General features: G+C 35.1%; 4 protein-coding genes across 4 annotated transcripts; 3 read left to right on the forward strand and 1 right to left on the reverse strand.

Annotated features, from left to right (window-relative positions):
- Positions 1-293: 293 nt before the first annotated feature.
- Positions 294-3,891, forward strand: LOC108214123 (probable nucleoredoxin 2). Its single transcript, XM_017385923.2, has 3 exons — positions 294-577; positions 2,129-2,629; positions 2,990-3,891. The coding sequence occupies exons 1-3, from the start codon at positions 434-436 to the stop codon at positions 3,623-3,625; spliced, it is 1,281 nt and encodes a 426-aa protein (XP_017241412.1). The 5' UTR covers positions 294-433; the 3' UTR covers positions 3,626-3,891.
- Positions 3,892-4,749: 858 nt separating this feature from the next.
- On the forward strand, positions 4,750-8,502 carry LOC108214122 (calcium-dependent protein kinase 29). Its single transcript, XM_017385922.2, has 8 exons — positions 4,750-5,590; positions 6,528-6,671; positions 7,021-7,173; positions 7,272-7,387; positions 7,505-7,672; positions 7,780-7,907; positions 8,041-8,140; positions 8,233-8,502. Exons 1-8 carry the CDS (start codon positions 4,930-4,932, stop codon positions 8,314-8,316), a joined length of 1,554 nt encoding a protein of 517 aa, XP_017241411.1. The 5' UTR covers positions 4,750-4,929; the 3' UTR covers positions 8,317-8,502.
- Positions 8,503-8,958: 456 nt separating this feature from the next.
- LOC108214125 (DNA-directed RNA polymerases II, IV and V subunit 6A-like) lies at positions 8,959-11,747 on the forward strand. Its single transcript, XM_017385925.2, has 6 exons — positions 8,959-9,105; positions 9,591-9,624; positions 9,722-9,906; positions 10,006-10,057; positions 11,198-11,265; positions 11,386-11,747. Exons 1-6 carry the CDS (start codon positions 9,074-9,076, stop codon positions 11,453-11,455), a joined length of 441 nt encoding a protein of 146 aa, XP_017241414.1. The 5' UTR covers positions 8,959-9,073; the 3' UTR covers positions 11,456-11,747.
- Positions 11,748-13,021: 1,274 nt separating this feature from the next.
- On the reverse strand, positions 13,022-18,258 carry LOC108214124 (probable prolyl 4-hydroxylase 3). The gene is made up of 8 exons (XM_017385924.2): positions 17,894-18,258; positions 17,715-17,805; positions 17,223-17,320; positions 17,041-17,138; positions 15,430-15,559; positions 14,158-14,345; positions 13,817-13,908; positions 13,022-13,409 (listed from the first exon to the last, which is right to left on the reverse strand). Exons 1-7 carry the CDS (start codon positions 18,109-18,111, stop codon positions 13,835-13,837), a joined length of 897 nt encoding a protein of 298 aa, XP_017241413.1. The 5' UTR covers positions 18,112-18,258; the 3' UTR covers positions 13,022-13,409; positions 13,817-13,834.
- Positions 18,259-19,509: the final 1,251 nt, after the last annotated feature.

Here is a 19,509-nt window from a genome sequence, read left to right on the forward strand (position 1 = left end):
TGTTGTTTGGTTTTTTGGAAAGTTTGGAATCCGATCCGGATTAATATTAATGGTTTGGTTTCCATCCGAAATTAATTCGGTTCGGTATTTGGAAATGAAATTTCACATTTTTAAAATTTTGGATATCCAAAATAATTCCGGTTCGGTAACCAAATTTCCAAATACTCACCCCTAAATAAACAATAAGATTTAGAATTATATACAAAGGCCGGTTCACCCTCGTCCAAGAAAGTACACAATTAATCACATTAGGAAACAAAAGAAAATCAGCAGAATATAACGAATATGAATTGCATTTGGACAAACAGCGAAAGTATGTAGTCGCAAACTAATATAAATATGCTACTTCCTAGTGCCAGACTGCCAGTAGAGTTTATTCGTCATCTGTTCCAATAGTTGCTTTTAGAGTGAGAGAGAGAGATTGTGGGAGGAGATGAAGAACGAAAAGAAAAATGGACATGGACTCGAGAATTCTATGGTTGAACCTCAGAGAGTGCTAGTCTGTGACTCTTCAAAATATATGTCCCTCTTGACTTCTCCAGATCGTGATTTTCTGCTCTCTTCGGACGGCGCTCAGGTTCTCTCTCTCTCTCTCTCTCTCCCTCCCTCCCTCCCTCCCTCCCTCTCCCTCTCCCTCTCTCCCTCTCCCTCTCCCCCTCTCGCTCTCTCTCTCTCCTCCCCCCTCCCTCCCTCTCTCACTCTCGATATAGGAACGGATGAGGATATCCAATAACGATAAACATATGCATGATATGTACATATGTGACGGTAGTATAAGTCATTCTAATCTTTGATCGTAAAAAATTTTAGCTGATAAGTATACTTTCGTCAGTAAACATAATTACTAAACACACTTCTTTGTTCTATATATTATCTGTATACATATACTATGACTTTATGCAACAAATATCTTGTGGAATCTAGATTAAACTACGAATTTCAGCCGTAGATTAATTCAGTTGTGGCCGTAGAAAAGACATATCTACAAGACCTGTCTGCCAAGTACAAACTTCAATTATCACATGGTTCTTAATTCTCCTCTTACCAAGCTTATCTGTTAGGCCATCTGATTATTCCGTCAAGAAAACATGGAAATTGGGTCTTGGATTATAATATTGCCAGCTTAACCATTCTCCCTTTTTTCCATAATTTATGCTCCGAATCTTATGTAAACAGATTTTGCTCATTATTTTAAGCCTGTATATTTGCCACCTCTCCCAAAAGTGTTGGGAATTTGCCAATTTGGAGTATCATATAAGAATACTCAGGCAAGAGGGTTTGAATTCGAGATCTCTTTGTACAACTTATCGTTAATATCGTTTAGGTATAATCAACAGAATGGTCTCGGTATTTGGTGGGCATGTTCAGCCTGCCGGTAGAACTATAAATAGATCAATAACGTTCAAGGAAGAGAGACATGAGTGCGTGATTATTTGAATTTCTAGAATCGAACCTTAGCAAAAACATAGAAGTAGATTTGCTGTTTGCTTTATCCAACTAATTAAGGATGATACACATGAATAGACGAATACTTGCCGCCACTTAACTTTGTTGTAATAAACTTCTCAGAATAGCGAAACAGAAGTCATTGACATATGATACACTAATGTAGATGTTACAAAATCACAAACCTCAAAGTTACCCTATCACCTACCTTGCCACACAAATTACAGTTTACGATTGTAGTTCAGATTGTTGGTTTGATATATATGTTGAAGATATTTGCTTAGAAACAAACACGTGCCAGATCGATATGTGTGTGTAACTGTTACTATAGTATTAGCCTGCACTCAATTACTAGGGGGTCCATTAATTAAATTTCTTTAACACGTACTACCAAACGTACATGACATCTGGCCAACTGTGAGAGGTCTATTGCCACAGCTGGCTTCATTCCCATACTATATGCTAAACAGCTAAAAGGAGACCAAAATGACAATCAATAGAACTTATGTGGCTAGCTGAGGTAACCCATCCTTTTCAAACTTGTGAATATTATGCTTCCACCTTTAATTATATCGCCCTTTAGTTCTGCAGTGGTCACCATCTTAATCTTATCCAGTATAATTAGTGTTACAACTAAGTTGGTGTATTATGATTTTTTTATGAAGTTTTATTTTTTATGCAGGTGAAAGTATCTGAACTTGAAGGCAAGGTGATCGGCATTTACTTTTCGGCAAACTGGTATCCTCCATGCCGAAGCTTCAACCACCTTTTGATCGATACTTATGAGCAACTTAAGAGTTGTAGTTCGGAATTTGAGATTGTATTTGTGTCGTCTGATGAAGATTTGGATGCCTTCAATACTTTTCACGCAGGCATGCCATGGTTAGCCATTCCATATTCTGATTTGGAGGCAAAGAAAGAGTTGAACCGAAGGTTTGATGTGGAAGGCATTCCTTGTTTGGTTATCTTGCAACCGAGCAACGACAAAGGTGACAATATCGCGGCATTCAACGATGGAGTTGAACTAATTTATCGTTATGGGGTTCAAGCTTTCCCCTTCACTAAAGAAAGATTGGAGGAACTGCAAGAAGAGGAAAGAAAAAAACAAGAGAGCCAGACGGTAGCTAGTTTGCTTGTAAGTCATGATAGAGATTTTCTCTTGTCTCATGCAAACAATAAGAAGGTGCGCACATTCAATAACTCTTCAGTCTTCACTAGCTATGCTATTTCTTATTAGAAGTTCCCTTATATAATGATACCCAGTCTTGCAGTCTAGTGAATACCTCCTTACTTGGTAATAAAAGGTTGATAGTTTGATATCAGTTAAGATGGCCTATATGAGAATGTGAGTTTATGTACAAATATTCTGCATGTTTGTTACATTTGTCCCATGCACATGTCTCGCCCATTGTATACATTTCAAGGCTTCATGCAATTGATTCTATTTCAATTTAAGTTCATTTAACGACTACCATTTGGAGACGCAGTATAGCTTTCCATATGATATAATGTTATGATATTCAATAATGATTACTCTTTGTAGGTGCCAGTTGGTTCCTTAGCAGGCAAGACAATCGGGCTTTACTTCTCAGCCCAATGGTGCATTCCAGGTATGAAGTTCACTCCAAAGCTGATATCTATATACAAGAAGATAAGAGAAATGTTGCAATCAGAAGTTTCTGATGATGTTCAAGACTTTGAAGTTGTTTATGTGTCAAGTGATAACAACGAAACTGAATTTGAGTCAGAATTTGATAGTATGCCATGGCTAGCATTGCCTTTTGGAGATGATGCTATCAAAAACCTAGCTAAGTATTTTGATGTTCGAGGAATACCTAGCTTGATAATTCTGGGGCCGAATGGTAAAACTGTGACAAAAAATGGGAGGAACCTTATAAATTTGTACCAACAAAATGCATACCCTTTTACTGAGGCTCGAGTGGAAATGCTTGAGAAAAAAATGGACGAGGAGGCAAAAAACCTCCCGAAATCTGAGTTTCATGCCGGTCACAGGCATGAGCTCAGCTTAGTTTCACAGGGTTCTGGAGGAGGACCGTTTATATGTTGTGATTGTGAAGAACAAGGGTCTGGTTGGGCCTATCAGTGCATCCAATGTGGATATGAAGTCCATCCCAAATGTGTCAAGGCAGTGGAACGTGACCCAGGCAGTGATAGTTAACTATTTTGGACATTGCCGGGCTGGACTGTTCTTGGCTTGCTAGGCTGTCTGGCTATTTGGCCGGATACTAACAGCTAAAAAAGGCCTGATATACCTTTAGTCTAATCCTGGAACCAGGATTTGGTGTGATATGGTGAGGATGAATCTATATTTAGCTTTATTTGTGTCTGCTTAATTCTTCCCTTCTGCTTTAAAAGTGGATAACTGAACTGAATAATTGTATAGGGTACTGGAGTGAATTAATGAATTTACTTATTTGTTTGCAATCATGACTGAAGTTACTACTCTATAAGCTAAGTTTCATTCACTGTGATTGCATATATGTGCTTGCTAACCGCCCCCCACCCCCCGTTCTAGGTGATGTATTCTGCAATGAGCATGATGAACTGGGGGTAGTATTTTTTTGATCTTCTGTTTCAGCGATCTTTGCAGTTCCTAAGCTAGATTTGTTTTAGGAGGCACCAGGCTAGATGAGCATCGTTAAATCGTTTGAACAATAGTTTGAGATGACTCTTCTCTTTATAAAAAGCATCCGCATTTATGGAAATTCTACATGATCAAATTGATTTGTTCTGTTTATAAATTTCTCGTCGGAATCGATAGTATAATTCTTCGACAGAATCATTTGAACCCGTGTACGGGTGTCGGATGCAGAAGTAATCAACGATATATTCGAATGCATTGTGGTGTATGCTCGTCACCAAATATTGCAAACACCTTGAGCAACCATTTGAGTGCCAGGCACAGCAACCATTTGAGTGCCAGATACAAATTAATTAGCGTCAAACCGAGCTTTTGCTCTTGCAGCTATTTTTATAAATCAACAAATGTCGCAAGTATGATTTAGAACTGAACTAGTTCCAAGTTTATCAAAGACCCGTGCAGTATTTTCTCCCAACTATTTCTAATTTTTTTTCTTTAAACTCGTTCTAAAAATATGTCGCTTAACTAGAAGTAGAAGTAGTCGGAACTGAAGTCAGGGTTAGCCTCGACGTGATGATCACATGAGTGTAAACCGTTGGACTATTTCTGCCCACCGTTTTAATAAATTTCGTTGCAATCTACCAAAAGCGTGTAACAATAGGTAAGCAAATACTAGGAAGACAAGAACCAATATTAACTTGTCACACAATCTAAACAATCATCCAAAGCTAAGCAAAGCACCTCCTAAAGTAGAAACCGCAAAACTTTCTAAGTATAGTATCCATCACTTGCATTCCAACAGTTCATTCCAATTCTCCACCCTCGTCAACTTGTAAACTAAATCAAAAACAAAGACTCTGCTGCTTTGTGTTTCTCTTTCAATGGGAGCTTGTTTCACAAAAGCCTTTTGGTGCTCTGAGTCTCATGAAATCCCCATTTCATCCTCTTTTGATTACTCTCCCCCTCACCAACACTATCCCATTCCGGTGTCATTTGAGCCATTCACTTATCCAGCTCAAACATCACCGAGAATCGGGCCTATTTTACGCAAGCCTTGCGTGGATATATCAACACTGTATGTTCTTGATAAAGAACTGGGGCGTGGTCAGTTTGGAATAACTTATCTTTGTACAGAAAAGGCCACCAGTTTGAAGTTTGCATGTAAAGCGATTTCTTTAAGGAAGCTTGTGAGTCAGAAAGATAAGGATGATGTGAGGAGGGAGATTTTGATTTTACAGCATATGACTGGACAGCCTAATATAGTTGAGTTCAGAGGGGCTTATGAGGATGATAAGAATTTGTATTTGGTGATGGAGTTGTGTTCTGGAGGTGAATTGTTTGACAGGATTATTGCCAGAGGGAGTTATAGTGAGAAAGAGGCTGCGACGATTGCTAGGCAAATTGTGAATGTCATTCATGCTTGCCATTTTATGGGGGTTATTCATAGGGACTTGAAGCCTGAGAATTTCTTGCTGGTTAGTCGCGCTGAGGATTCTCCGTTAAAGGCTACAGATTTCGGGCTCTCTGTCTTCATTGAGGAAGGTTAGCTGGTATCATGTTTTGGCTAACTTCATTTTGTGTGTTTATTGTTTGCATTACAATTGATCAAGGCTTTTCTGGATGTTACGGATATAAATTTTTTATGATTAAGATAGTAATGAGATCGGTTCAGGCTTGTTGATGCCAAAGAGTGTTTGATAAACTAATTTTAGTATGTTCTTTCACTGGTATTCAAATTGCTTCTCCAAAGTTGCGTTATGTTTTACAAATCCCACTGCTAACACCTACGAAATTTAGTAGTTTTGTGTTTAGAGATTGTTACTTGACATCAACAAAGTTTAACATTACTGTACAGTGGACTGAATGTAGTGATTAGTAGAGCTTGTGGTTGAGACGTTGAGTAATGCTTTCTGATTGAGATTCCACTGTGAGTCAATGACCAAGTCAATTAAGAAGTGACAAGTCAACTAGGTCAATGCCACTCTATCCTTTCTTATCTCCAATCTCAAAAGTAGAAATATGGAGTGCCAAGAAGAATAATTAGTCTCCAATAGTAATGTGAAGACTGAAGCAGACCTTCAACATGACAGTACATTGAGTGAATGAACCAGAATATTACATAGATGCCTTGTGATGGTAAAATATATAATAATTTCTCTCCATGTGAACTCATGTATTAAAATATTTTGTGGAATGAAGTTGAATATTACAAAAATTTCAAATTTTTTTAAAAGTGACATGATAATAGAGAGGGCTACTTGATTTTGATGAATGTGCTATCCTGTAAAAAGGTACCAATTGTGTTAGAACTTATAAGGTTTTAACCAACTTCACCTTCACCCTCATCAATTATCTATGTTACTCATAAGAAGTGTAACAGAGACTGGCTTATGGATTCTGTCGGTATTGTTTTAAGGAGATTACTAGCTTTCCATTCATATCTTGGTGACAAGCACCTTCTTGTTATGTTTTACTTCAGGAAAATTCTACAGAGATGTAGTCGGAAGTGCTTACTATGTAGCCCCGGAGGTTCTAAGAAGGAAATATGGGAAGGAGATAGACGTGTGGAGTGCTGGAGTCATTTTATACATTCTTTTAAGTGGAGTACCTCCTTTCTGGGCAGGTAAAATAAAATCCGCATTATTTCCTGCTTCTTTAATTTGTTGACAAAATAGTTCTTCAATTCCAAAATTAGTAATTTGAATTAACTTGCATCTTTGTATCATCAAGTCTTCAAGGCTAATTACTCAAGTAATATTCACATTGACCTATTATTATTTTATATCTCATGTACTGTATGAGTTTTATATATTTAAACTCTACTGTATATGTTGACTAATGATCAGTAAAGAATATAATCTTCCTGTAATTTCCTATAGTTTCATATAATTAATATTCTTTGATTATCTTTTGTCCTGCACATAGGTATTAGCCTTCGAGCTTATAGTTTCTGTTGTTTATGTGTTACTCAGAAACTGAGAAAGGCATATTCAGCGCAATTTTGCAAGGCCATGTTGATTTTGAGAGCTCTCCTTGGCCATCTATATCTTCCGGGGCCAAGGATCTTATTAAGAAAATGTTGACGATGGATCCAAAATTGAGGATATCAGCTGCACAGGCGCTAGGTAAGTAAAAAAGACACATGTCGCTGAACAACCTTTGTCTATGCTGCTAATTTGTTGAAACGACTTAATTTGTTGTGTTAAAATTTTTCATGAAATAGAACATCCATGGCTCAAGGAAGACGGTGAAGCATCAAGCAAACCTATTGATAGTGCTGTATTAATCAGATTAAAGCAGTTCAGAGCGATGAACAAGCTGAAAAAGCTCGCTCTCATGGTATGTTTCTCTTCTTTTTCCACTTCAGCCACATTTTGAGGGATTGGTAGCTTTACAATGAAAATAAATAGTCTATTCTATTTCTCTTGCTGTATCAAATTGTTGGATTTCTTGAAGGTTATTGCGGAGAACCTTTCAGAAGAAGAAATCAAGGGCTTAAAACAGATGTTCAATAATATGGACACAGATGGAAGTGGTACAATCACTTATGAGGAACTTAAAACCGGACTATCTAAGCTGGGGTCAAAGCTGAGCGAGGCAGAAATACAACAGCTGATGGAAGCTGTAAGTCGCTTCTCTTTCATTCTTTTTTTCAAATTAGAATTTTACCAAGACAACAAATTTGAATCCTGCACAAGTGCTCGTTTACTAAAGGCTTTCTCTACTATCAGGCTGATGTTGATAACAATGGGACTATCGACTATATTGAATTTGTTACTGCTACAATGCATCGGCATAGGCTTGACAAGGATGAAAATTTGCACAAGGCATTTCAGTATTTTGATAAGGATAACAGTGGGTTAGTTTTTTTTTTTTTTTTTTTTGCTAAATAACAGTGGGTTAGTTTTCATTTATATCGCTAACAACTTCAGATTAAAACAAAAAAGAAAACAATTTAGAAATACCATATACTTACTAATGTACATGAACAGGTTTATTACAAGAGATGAGTTGAGACATGCTATGACTGAATATGGCATGGGGGATGATGCTACGATAGACGAAGTCCTCAACGACGTTGATACTGATAAGGTTTCTCGATCTTATATCTTTTACAGAGGCCCTTCTTAGCATATTACCACATTATTACTAAAGCTTTGTGATGCTTGTATCCTGTTGTGCAGGATGGGAGAATCAACTATGAGGAGTTTGAGACGATGATGAGGAAGGGCACACTTGATCATAATGTACAAAAAAAAGAATTGTAGTTAATTTTCCCAAGTCTTCCCAGGATTTTAATCAACGTTTGATGTGTTTTATCTTGTCAATCCTGTACAGAGTAATAGTAATATGTTTATTTGCACTGTACAGCTCCTGTAATAACACTTCTTGCGCCTCTTTACTGAAGAGCCCACGTCTACTGGGTCACAGAATTCTGAAAACATATTTCATTTACCAATCCTATGAAAATGTTCACCAGACTGTAATGTGTTTTGAGAAGAAAAACACCTTTTCTTTTACCAGTGCAATTACGATTAAATTCCATTAATCATGTAATCCAACATGATCTGAAATTATAAAATGAGAATCGGATCAAATCGATAAATATATGTATAATGATTTGTTGGATGTCGGTTTATCAGTGAACAATCTCAACGATTATCTTATATATTTGGCAATATTATTAGTTTATCACTTCATCTCATTCACATGAATTGGAATCTTGAAAAATTATTATTTAGTTGATATTATTTATTAAATATTCTTACCAAGATTGTAACGGTAAGAAAGAAAAATAAAAGTCAATTATAAACATTCTCAAAAAAAAAAAAAAGTCAATTATAAAATTAAATAATCGAAAATTCCAATCGAAATAGAAGCGGTCTATAAGCTCATAAAAGTGGGTCCCGAGATGTTATGTGGATGCTCTATTAAAACCAGTTCCCCCACTTCTGTAATAACCTCAAACAACACCTTCAAGAAAAACCTCAAACAAATTAGGGTTTTTTCCTGAACGAGAAAACAATGGCCGACGAAGAATTTGAGATGGACGGAGGGTTCGTTTCTTTCTCCTTTTTCGCAATACTATACTCTTCAATTTTATTTGCCAACATATTTTAACACTATTTGGATTAGGGCTTAAGTTTGATATTTTTGTTTGTTGAAAATCTCATTGGTACTTGAATGTGTACAATTGAATTAGTTTTGCTATGTTGTATTTAACATGATGAGTAAAAAGTTTATGCATGATGATTGCTTTATATGCGTTGAACTTTATGTTCTTGGTTGAAAAGATTTGAATGAGGTAGGAATGGAATTTGAAATTGACAGCAGAATTAAAAGGCTGCAGAAATAAGATGTAATATTATAAAATATGGGAGTCGGAAAAGAGTAGGAGGTAGGAATGAATATTGAAATTGGTGATTACTGCGTAATCGGGTAGTCTTTTGTTCGTATAAGTCTTGGTTCCAGTTTTTTGATACGAGGCATTTTTGTATTATTTTGGATGGATGCTAACCAAATCTAATTGTACTGTGTGTAGATATGAGGATGAGCCCATGGAACCGGAGCTTGATGTGAGAATTTCTGTTATATATATGTTAATTATTGCTTCTGAGGTTTAAGATATTTTGCTTTACTTTTATAAATTATACTTGACTGATTAATATGTAGGAAGGGGCAGAGGAGGAAGTTGATGCAGATGCAAATAAAGACGATGACATTGGTGATCCTCTCTTAGCTGACGGTGAAGACAAACAGGGAGCGGAGGAACCAGTGGAGCGGCCTCGGAAAACGTCAAAGTATATGACAAAGTATGAACGCGCAAGAATCCTAGGGACACGTGCCCTGCAGATAAGGTTTTAGTTCTTGTATCTTTTTTTTTTGAAGCTTGTTTTTATTAAATTAGCTGTCGAGTAAATTTTTTTTGTGTTGTTACATGCTACTCTATGAACCAGCATGAATGCTCCTGTGATGGTGGAATTGGAGGGTGAAACTGATCCACTTGAGGTAAAATAGTCCCTTCAATATCCTCTTCTGTTAATATAAATTTATCCCTAGTTCCTAATTAGTCTTGAATGTCCTACATCGTTCACTTGTATTTTCTTGTAATGGTGTTTGTCTATGTTTTTGAACTCGGTGTTACTGGATTCTTATCAGTTTCCGTATTTCCATGCTCTGGTCCTTGTTGATGTTTTCGATATTGGTGTCACTTGATCTTTATCCTCTTCAAAAGGTGGCTAGGCATCTGTTAAAGAGGCAAAGGCCATCTAAAACATGAAAATTAATAGATTTTTTCAATATTGCTATTGACACTCCACTCCATATATTCCAATATTGTAATCCACATAAGTAGTTATACAGCATGGTGGAAATTTTCTATATGATGTTAACTGCCCGGATCTTTCTTGCATTATATTGTTTTATGCAAGAGCTGGTTTAAGCTTTTGGTACATTTACAAGAATTGTGTTATATGCTGCTGAGCTTGTTAGCATTTTGCAGGAGTTTTTTAATATTAAGTTTGCTTTATGGGAAAAAAACCCTATCTATACCATGTGCCTTTGCCTCGGAAAAAAGTTTTTTTTCCCCTTTGAGGTCATCCCTCATTTGGTCCATTCAAGTTACCTGACTACTTGCTCTACGACAACTATGTATAGGTTTTTTTAACTTATGAAAAGCACATATAGAAGTCAATTTATAGGACTGAGGAATTATGCATATCAGACTTGGTAAAAAAAATCACCTCACAGATAAAAGGCACTACTGTATTGATCCACTCAATTTCAATAATCAGGTCAACTATGATTAATAATGAAGGTTCTAAAATCACCTCACAGATAAAAGGCACTACTTTTAATGTAGTGATTCTAAAACATTGAGACTTTGTGGAATCTATATAAAGGAAACTAATACTTAATCACACATAATTTCATATTAATATTCCAATCAATGATTATAATATGTTAAATAATTTTTATATTACAAATGCACTTGTATGTTAATATTTGATAATGTGTATGTATCCAGATCACTTTTTTTTTTAAATAACATAAACATTAGTGTAGGTGGACTATGATAATCAGTGTGTTGCGGTTGGTAATATTCTTTTGATATGGTTAAGCCTCGTTACAGAATGTTTTTTGTTTTAGATTGCTATGAAGGAGCTACGACAGAGGAAGATACCTTTCACCATAAGACGTTACCTGCCTGATGGGAGGTATGGATACAGAACAAATTCTTTTTTTTTTTTTTTTTTTTGACAGAATATAGAACAAATTCTTGCCTGTCCTAACTTACAGACTTTCACTTAAAACCTTTCTTTGCACCGTGTATTCAGTTATGAGGACTGGGGAGTTGACGAATTGATTGTGGAAGATTCATGGAAGAGACAGGTCGGGGGTGATTAGAGTGGATATCTCTCTATTATCTGAAATAGTTCATGGGCTTTCTGTTACAAGTAGGGACCTTAATCGCGATGATGTAAAGCTTTGACTATGTCAGTATTGTAATCAGCTGTGCAACAAGAATCTAGACTATGAGAGGATATATGTTTTTGTGCATTACATTGTTACTTTTGAAGTCCCCTTGTGGCCGAGTAGTACTAGTAAGTTATGTTGCTTTGTATGCTTCACTTTCATGGAGAAATTTGTGGTTGCTGCCAAGTGCTAATCTAAGACTCTAAGTTGTGTTTTGTTTGAACATCTAAATCAAGTAACGCTTTCCCACTTAGGCACCATTATAAACACACACCAACACATATAAAGATATATTGGAACAGAAAATTTGAAGAGCCTAATTCACCGTATATTACTCAGTTCAACCATTCATGATTCCATATTAACGTTTGCCTGAAAACATTATTATATTAACTATTATATTAACGATCGCTTGACAACATCATCAAGGTATATGACCAGTTATTGGGGCTGTTTGTTTTCAAGAATCTGCTTCTGGTTTTTGCTTTTCTTGAACTGTTTGTGTAAATAAGCAGTACTTTTAAGAAGCTAAGAATGTTAGCTTCTCTCTCAGAGCTTCTGCTTCTTTTTCAAACATTTTATTAACTTATTTAATTCTCACTTTTACTCCACTTCTTTAACTTATTTAATTCTTCCTTTTACTCCACTTTTTTAATCAAAGTAAGAAGTCATTTTTTTTAAGTTAACCCAAACGACCCCATTGTATGGCCATAAATTGAAAACAACATATGTATTTCCGCGGTTCCTGATCTACATTCTTGAACCTTTGTCAATAATCTAACACTTGGAAGTTGGAACTAACAATAGCGCAGGTCTCGTTGGATACCCAATATTAGATGTTATATAAATATAAAGATTACTAAAAACGACGATAAAGAGTTTCTCCTAGTAATTCTAAAAAAGTAATCTGCATAAACAGCTTAAAGTTGCAGAATGACATTCGGTAAATCGCTTCAAAAGTCCAAGGTTTTGAACTAGTTTTGGCCAAGATTCTAAACCAGATTTGCACGTGTGAGGGCGTATTATGGTAGTAGATTCTGAAGTCTTGTGTACCAGGTCCCTCCTAGCAGATCTCCTGATTAAGCTAAAGAAATTCTATAATTCTGTCCCTCCTATCTCACGATGCCAGTCCATTTTACGAGGTTCAACCTGAAGACTACAGATTTAAATATCTCGGAGAAGTTGTCTTGTCTTGAATTTTCTCCACTGTTCCAAGAAATGAGCCTCTACTGATTTGTATTCTAAAATGTGCTCGAAGTTGATGTTTAGTCTTGATTTTTCTTCATAACTTTCTGATTCTATAGAAAATGTTTCTTTTTCATCCAAAGTAGCAAGTCATGCATTTTAAAGGCAACAGCATTTTTTAGGTAGGTTGCATAAGGAGGAATGACCTATTCTTTATAAGCTGCTAGCTGGTTTCATGAGCAAACCTGAACCGTATGCCTTAACTTTCTTTATAAGCTTTTAGTAAGACTGATTTGCCCGAAAGAGAGCACCTAGACAACAACACACTGGCATAGGATAACTAAAACTTTGGTAGTTTACTGACTCTAATTAATCAGCAAAACAATTTCACCCATAGTAGTGAAATTAACTCGCAAGACCATGACACATAAGATTTGCAAAGCTGACACAGCCAGATTTGCAGTAAACCCAGCTCCTAGCTGATTTCATATTTTACCAACAATCTAACAAAAAGTATGTTCAGTGCAAATGGCTTAATTCCTGATGTGATTGCAGGCTCTACTCTAAATATGCTTTTCCTAAGGAAGATGTAGAAGCCTGTGATTATCTGGCTTCAGCTCATCTGCAAGCTGTGCACTTGAGTTTTCCATGACTTCTGGACCTTCATAGGCAAAATTCCAAATGGAACAGCATATATATCCTGTTACAAGATATAAACATATACAATCGTTTATGGTCTGTACTCTGTATATATTAACAAATCTTATCTGCAGCACTGTGAAATTTGTGGTAATGTGTTATTAATTACAGAGAAAGTTAACAGATTGTTTTGACTCCGAAGCACCATGTCAAGGTTTCTTGTGCTGTCAAAAAAGGTTTCTTTGACTACAAATAGAACCTCTATTGGTAGTAATGTTATTAATCACAGAGAAAGGTTTCTTGTAGGTTAAAAAAGTAACTGGTTTATAAAGGTTGGATATAATGCAGTGTATATTATTTTGATATAATATCACTACTGATAACATATGAAATAATAATTATAGGTACTATACAACTGTACCAGACATGCACCCTGCTTGTAACATGTTAATTGGTTTTTCAAAGTACCTTACAAAAGATTACGACCTAAATCTTGTATTCATCAACATGCATCCACTTAGTAGACGACCACTTGTTCCCCTTAATCACTGGACAACCACCTGAAAATTCAAACAATCAGAAACCCACATTAACTTTTTCATATTTGTGGTAGGATTTTTTTTTTTTTTTTTTTTGACAATATTTGTGGTAGGATTAGGATAACAGAAAATAGTGAACTGCCTTGCAAATAACTTTTTTTTGCAGCCCTCATATATAGTGGAGCAAAACCATGTTTTTTACATAAATGTCACACCAAACCTGGACATTCAAAAAAAAAATTAACATAGAAATTGTCAAAGATTGCGTACCATGCAAACTTGAAGGATCCAATGAGGCATCAGGCCTCATGCTCCAGAAAAGCAAAGCATTGCCCATTTTCGGTTTCACAGAAAGTCCTCTTTTAGCACAAGCAGACAACTCATTCCAACCTGGCGAAGAGCTAAAATTTCCTTTGGCTGCAGGAAATACTGTTTCACCCCCTTCCTCGACATCTGACCTACATTGATAGTAAAGAAATAATATTAGAGCTGGCATAGGTTCTTATATCGTATATGAACTTAATCATTATTAGGTCATCTTTAAGTGACCAGTACATGGATTGTGTTATGTGTATGAAAAATAGGATTTCTAACCCATCTATGATCCACAGCCTGTATCTTTACAAGTGGGCTACTACATGATGCATGAGTGTGTGATTGTCAAACCAACGGTGAAGATCAGAACATGTAATAAACAACAAAGATCCACACTGCATTTTTTTGTATTTGGCTGGCTGGAGAGCCTGCAGAACTACAAATTGGAGGAAAGTGTACTTCCCTAAAAATCCAGGAACCAAAAAATGGAGCAATAGCCCCCGTTATTAATTCTGGCAACAGCCAATTGTCACCATACATCATTCATGTCCTTCATAATTTCATCTCATCCATGAATCAACTATATATCCCCAAAGATAATTACCCCATTCCTTCCACATCATTAGGCATGTTTAAACCAACAATACTCATGGATGAAAACTTCTGAACTTAATGTATAGTGTGTTCTTATTTGCATTATAACTAGAGTCATATTGTTATTCTTCCTTCTGTGGACAGACATCATAGCTTCTGTTGAGTTTTGAGATGCAATGTAAAGGCGTCTTGATTCTGTTCTATGCCACGTCATTTCCCCCCATTTCCTCGTCCTTACTCCCATATACAGTTCATTATATATTATTGATATCTATATTACAGGCTAAAATTTGATGGATGGAATAGATATCAAGCTAATACTTCATATACAAAGTGAGCATTGTCAATTTTGCTAATGACTAATTGAAGTCCAGATATAAATCAACAATATAGCATCTCTTGGGTTATCAGAACATGTACCTGTATACAAATCCTGTCAATAACCCATAAACCCAACCCGATAACCAAACCCATCAATAATCCATATCTTCACCCAATAAAACCATGAGCAGATGTACGAGGTGTAAGGTTACCCAAAATATTGACAGCTTTGCATTATATACTGAGCAATACATAGTAATGCGATGCAATAAATTGACTACATAGTACAGCCAATAAAGAGGGACCACTTACAGATACATGAGCACAGTAGCTATCCTCTGACCACCATTTTTAGTGTTGTACTCGTCAAGAAAGTAGTCATAGTGAGGTTCGTACTTCTGTCCTACTTCATAGTGGAGAACTTGTAGTCCTTCTCCATGATCTGTAAATTTCAAGGAGCTGGTTTAGGCATATTATTAAGCTCACCATCAAGATTAACTTAACTGATGCAAGTCGCTTTTTCACAAATTACTATTGTCTGAAGATCAGAAGAAATGTTTATTTTGTAACTAACACCAAAAAACAGAACATACAAGTAAACATTGCTCTGAAATCTCCCCACCGCCCAAACATTCCGTGGCAGTGGGTATAATGTGTTAGTCAGTTCTTCCATATTACAACTGGCCACTTCACCTTGCCATACTCTAGTTCAAAATGATAAAAAAGGCCTCGCAATAAGTAGTATACAGAAAAGTAAGGGTCATAAATGACTTATTTCTATGTTACTTTTTGGAATTTATGCAATAAATGCGGCACAGAGTTAAGAGTATGCGTTTTATTGGTTAAAGACACTTTTTTAACTTGTAAAATGAATCAAGAATAATTAGAAAATCAATTATGTTAACTTATATGCCACGTGCCGCATCAATGTTCAAATTCGGATCCAAATCCAACTAACCAACACTTAAATCCGCACCCATTCCGGACAACCCTACCCATTGTCATACTCTTCAAGTATGCCTTCCTAATTTTCTGTATGAAATTTGATATTTTAGAATAAAAATGTTTCAACATTTGAGAAACTATAAATATTAAATAACAATCTTCGTCATTGTTGACTCATATAAGCATAACATTGTACATTGATTACTTATCAGAAGATATTTCGCATATATAGTATATAAACTATATGTAGTTAACATTTGAAAAAATAGAATTTAATGAAGGAGTTCCCGAGCGGTAAAATGGTGCTCGTAATGCTCGAAGAGTTTTAAATGCGATACTTGAATAAACCCCACAAAGAAGGAAAAAGGGGTCATTACTTATAGTTGCGGTGTTATTTGTTTGAGCCAATTTAATGAAATCGTTGTTTAAACTGTATTCACTAATTAGGAAATGATGATAAGTAAAGGTAAACCAAGAATGATTTGCATTTTTATATGTGGTTTTTTGTTAAACACCTTCGGAATACATTTCAATAGGAAAATTTTATAATATTAACACAATTCCACAAATAAAAAGCTACATATATTGTGAAAAAAGTAGATAAACTTAACATCTTGTAAAAATTGATGTATAGCCATAGCAACAATATAATTTAATTAATAAATTTTATTTGGCAACTTTTTAGATTTTAAGATACTAAACCATTTTTAAATCATAAGAAATGAGTAATAATTACTTCATTTTGTTTAAATTTGCAGTACTACAATCTAAATACACAAGCAGTAACATATATGTAGTCACTACTTCAATATAAAGGGCGGTAGCCACCCTCACCTTAAGGTGGCTCCATCATTGTGTGTAAATTTTGCGTGCATGAACATATATATATGCAGCCTAATACTAAAGTCGACACATTGTGCAAGTATTACTTTAAATTCCTTTTCTAAGTGACTTGTTGACGTGTTCTTGTATTCTTACCGGCGGGAATGAAAGAAAAATCTGCTATTCTTTTCTCTATGTTGCTAATTATCTTGTCTCCGCCCCTCCTTAAAAACATTCCGGAGCTTGTACGGACCCTGATAAAAATTGAACATTAGGTGAACAAGAGACTTAAAAAAGGAATCATAATTATTACTTTATGATACAAGTGTGATGCACACCTGCTATCTTTACTCTTCCCGGTTTTGCTATCCACAACTGTGGACTTCGCCATATGGGGTTTCGCAAGATTAATCAAATACTCACATTCTTTCTTCGACTGTAAGCAGAAAACATTAAGCTTCTTCAGTCACAGCCTTAATACACTCAACATCATATACATTCCCAACAACAATCCCATCTGATCCCACTACTATATCATTCAAAGCATCAATTAAACTAGATGTATATGCATTTAGCCAGAAACTAACAATCCCATCTGATCCCACTACTATGTCATTCAAAGCATTAATCAAACTAGATGTATACGCATTTAGCCAGAAACTAACAACAAAGTTCGGGACTTGGATAATGTTGTCCTACTAAAACCATCTTCCCATACTTGACACTGTAATACATACTGAACAAAAAAAAACACTCAGGTTCCCAATAAAATAAGCTACCGACTATTTGAAATACTAGCTAGCTATGAAACTGAAATCGAATTTCAGTACCAAAAAGTTATGATAGAGAAAAGCTCGAGGCTCCCAAGAGAGAATTTCAGTCCATTGGTCTTCTCTCGATTCCGATACATCACTGTCAACTCTGCATCAACAATCATCATCATCATCATCATCAAACTCATATAAAATATACATACACAAATTAAAAAAAAAACAAACAACAAACATACATGTTGGTATTGTGGTTGATGATCTTGCGATTAAATTTGAAGTGATTAGAAATGGGGTTGGAATCAACATCAGCATCAGAAACAGGAAGAGAGAGGATACCAAGAGCTAGCAGCATTAACAGAACAACAGTTAACATCAGCAACATAGACAGCACTAATGCAATTGTTGAAGATCTCTTGGCTTGTTGCCTGTAATTCAGTATTTTCCCTTTCGCCATGGGAATTTATTAAATTAAAAAAGCAAACCCTAATTACACCAGAAATGATTTTGAATTGGGGGAAATAAAAATGCGCAGTCAAAAATGTATTTGCAGGAAGGAGGGCTCGTTACGGTCAAGATATGGAAAAGGAGTAAACACAGGTGTGGAGTCAGCTGTTTCTGTTTACCCTGTTTGTGAGCCCACAGTAATTGTCAATCCAACACGGCTTCCCAGCTGATATCTCGATTTATATATGATTCGAAAATATTATTGTACATGTTTTAAAAAAATATTTTACAACTGGCAAAAAAAAATAAATATTTTACATATAATTTTATATCTGTTTTGTAATCTGGGGAGAGGGTATTTAATTTGGATTTTAAATGATTTTTTTCATTCATGAAAGTTGGGAGTATTTAACTCGGATCATAAAAAATTATATCATAATTTTGGGGGTATTCGATTGGATTTTAAATTATACTACGGAATCTGATAGTATTTAATCAGGATTTTAAATTATGCTTAAGAATCGATGATATCAAATTGATATTGTTTATAATCCATTAAAATCTGTTGGTATTCTGTTGATTGATTTTTTTAGACTTCATAAAATGATGGAATTTGTGAGATTTTCCAATATATTTTAGGTTTTTTAAATCTCATCAAAATCTATGAGATTTTTAAGTATTGGGCTTAAATCCTAAAAAAATTATATCAACTCTGCAAAATTTTATCAAGAATCCACAAAAAATCAAAATTAGATACAATCCATTAAAATTTATAGATTAAAAAAAAATTCATTAAAATCTCAATTGAATACACCCCTGTGAAATTTTGTATGTCATGCTAAATCGATTACTATGGAGGGTCATGTTCGAGAGAAAACCATTAGGAATAGACCCATGGAACCTTACTTTATTTCGAGTATCAGTTAAGGTTCTGCAGAACTTCACATGCTAAAAATTTCAATATCTATGTATTATGTTTTAAAATTATTTTTGAACACATACAACAATAAAAAAACATAAAAAAAAACCCATGTATTTAGATCTAGATCCTAAAAATCTATTTAAAATATAGGGTTCTGCAGCAGAACCTCAGTGGTTCTGCGTGACCCTTACTATGAATACTAAATTTCTAAACAGTTTCTTTTTTGGGACGTTTTACTCAATTATATACATTCTCAAAATAATTGAATATTAGTTGGTGTCATCACTTTAATCATTTTTCTAACATTTCTCCACTTAATTACACACTTTCATAATCTATGTGTCTCGCCCCATATGTATACTACTTCATGGGACAGAGAAAGTATTTATTTGTTTTAAAAAATAAATTGCATTTAAATTTTTATAAAATAAAAATATTACAAAAATCCAAATTAAGCTATAGATTAGAATAAAATGCAATTATGAA

The sequence above is a fragment of the Daucus carota genome, chromosome 3 (assembly GCF_001625215.2).
Source record: "Daucus carota subsp. sativus chromosome 3, DH1 v3.0, whole genome shotgun sequence".
Classification (NCBI taxonomy): Eukaryota; Viridiplantae; Streptophyta; class Magnoliopsida; order Apiales; family Apiaceae; genus Daucus; species Daucus carota.

What these genes read in the sequence shown, in the direction of transcription:
- LOC108214123 (XM_017385923.2), top strand. Translation starts at nt 434, where the DNA reads ATGAAGAACGAAAAGAAAAATGGACATGGACTCGAGAATTCTATGGTT. An exon ending in TCTCTTCGGACGGCGCTCAG is followed by an intron (nt 578 to 2,128) that starts GTTCTCTCTCTC and finishes TTTTTTATGCAG; the next exon opens with GTGAAAGTATCTGAACTTGA. An exon ending in CTCATGCAAACAATAAGAAG is followed by an intron (nt 2,630 to 2,989) that starts GTGCGCACATTC and finishes TACTCTTTGTAG; the next exon opens with GTGCCAGTTGGTTCCTTAGC.
- LOC108214122 (XM_017385922.2), top strand. Translation starts at nt 4,930, where the DNA reads ATGGGAGCTTGTTTCACAAAAGCCTTTTGGTGCTCTGAGTCTCATGAA. An exon ending in AGTACCTCCTTTCTGGGCAG is followed by an intron (nt 6,672 to 7,020) that starts GTAAAATAAAAT and finishes TGTGTTACTCAG; the next exon opens with AAACTGAGAAAGGCATATTC. An exon ending in ACGACGTTGATACTGATAAG is followed by an intron (nt 8,141 to 8,232) that starts GTTTCTCGATCT and finishes CCTGTTGTGCAG; the next exon opens with GATGGGAGAATCAACTATGA.
- LOC108214125 (XM_017385925.2), top strand. Translation starts at nt 9,074, where the DNA reads ATGGCCGACGAAGAATTTGAGATGGACGGAGG. An exon ending in GAATTTGAGATGGACGGAGG is followed by an intron (nt 9,106 to 9,590) that starts GTTCGTTTCTTT and finishes TACTGTGTGTAG; the next exon opens with ATATGAGGATGAGCCCATGG. An exon ending in GTGAAACTGATCCACTTGAG is followed by an intron (nt 10,058 to 11,197) that starts GTAAAATAGTCC and finishes TTTTTGTTTTAG; the next exon opens with ATTGCTATGAAGGAGCTACG.
- LOC108214124 (XM_017385924.2), bottom strand. Translation starts at nt 18,111, where the DNA reads ATGGCGAAAGGGAAAATACTGAATTACAGGCAACAAGCCAAGAGATCT. An exon ending in TTCTCTATCATAACTTTTTG is followed by an intron (nt 17,321 to 17,714) that starts GTACTGAAATTC and finishes TTCTGCTTACAG; the next exon opens with TCGAAGAAAGAATGTGAGTA. An exon ending in TTTTTCTTTCATTCCCGCCG is followed by an intron (nt 15,560 to 17,040) that starts GTAAGAATACAA and finishes TGAAATTTACAG; the next exon opens with ATCATGGAGAAGGACTACAA.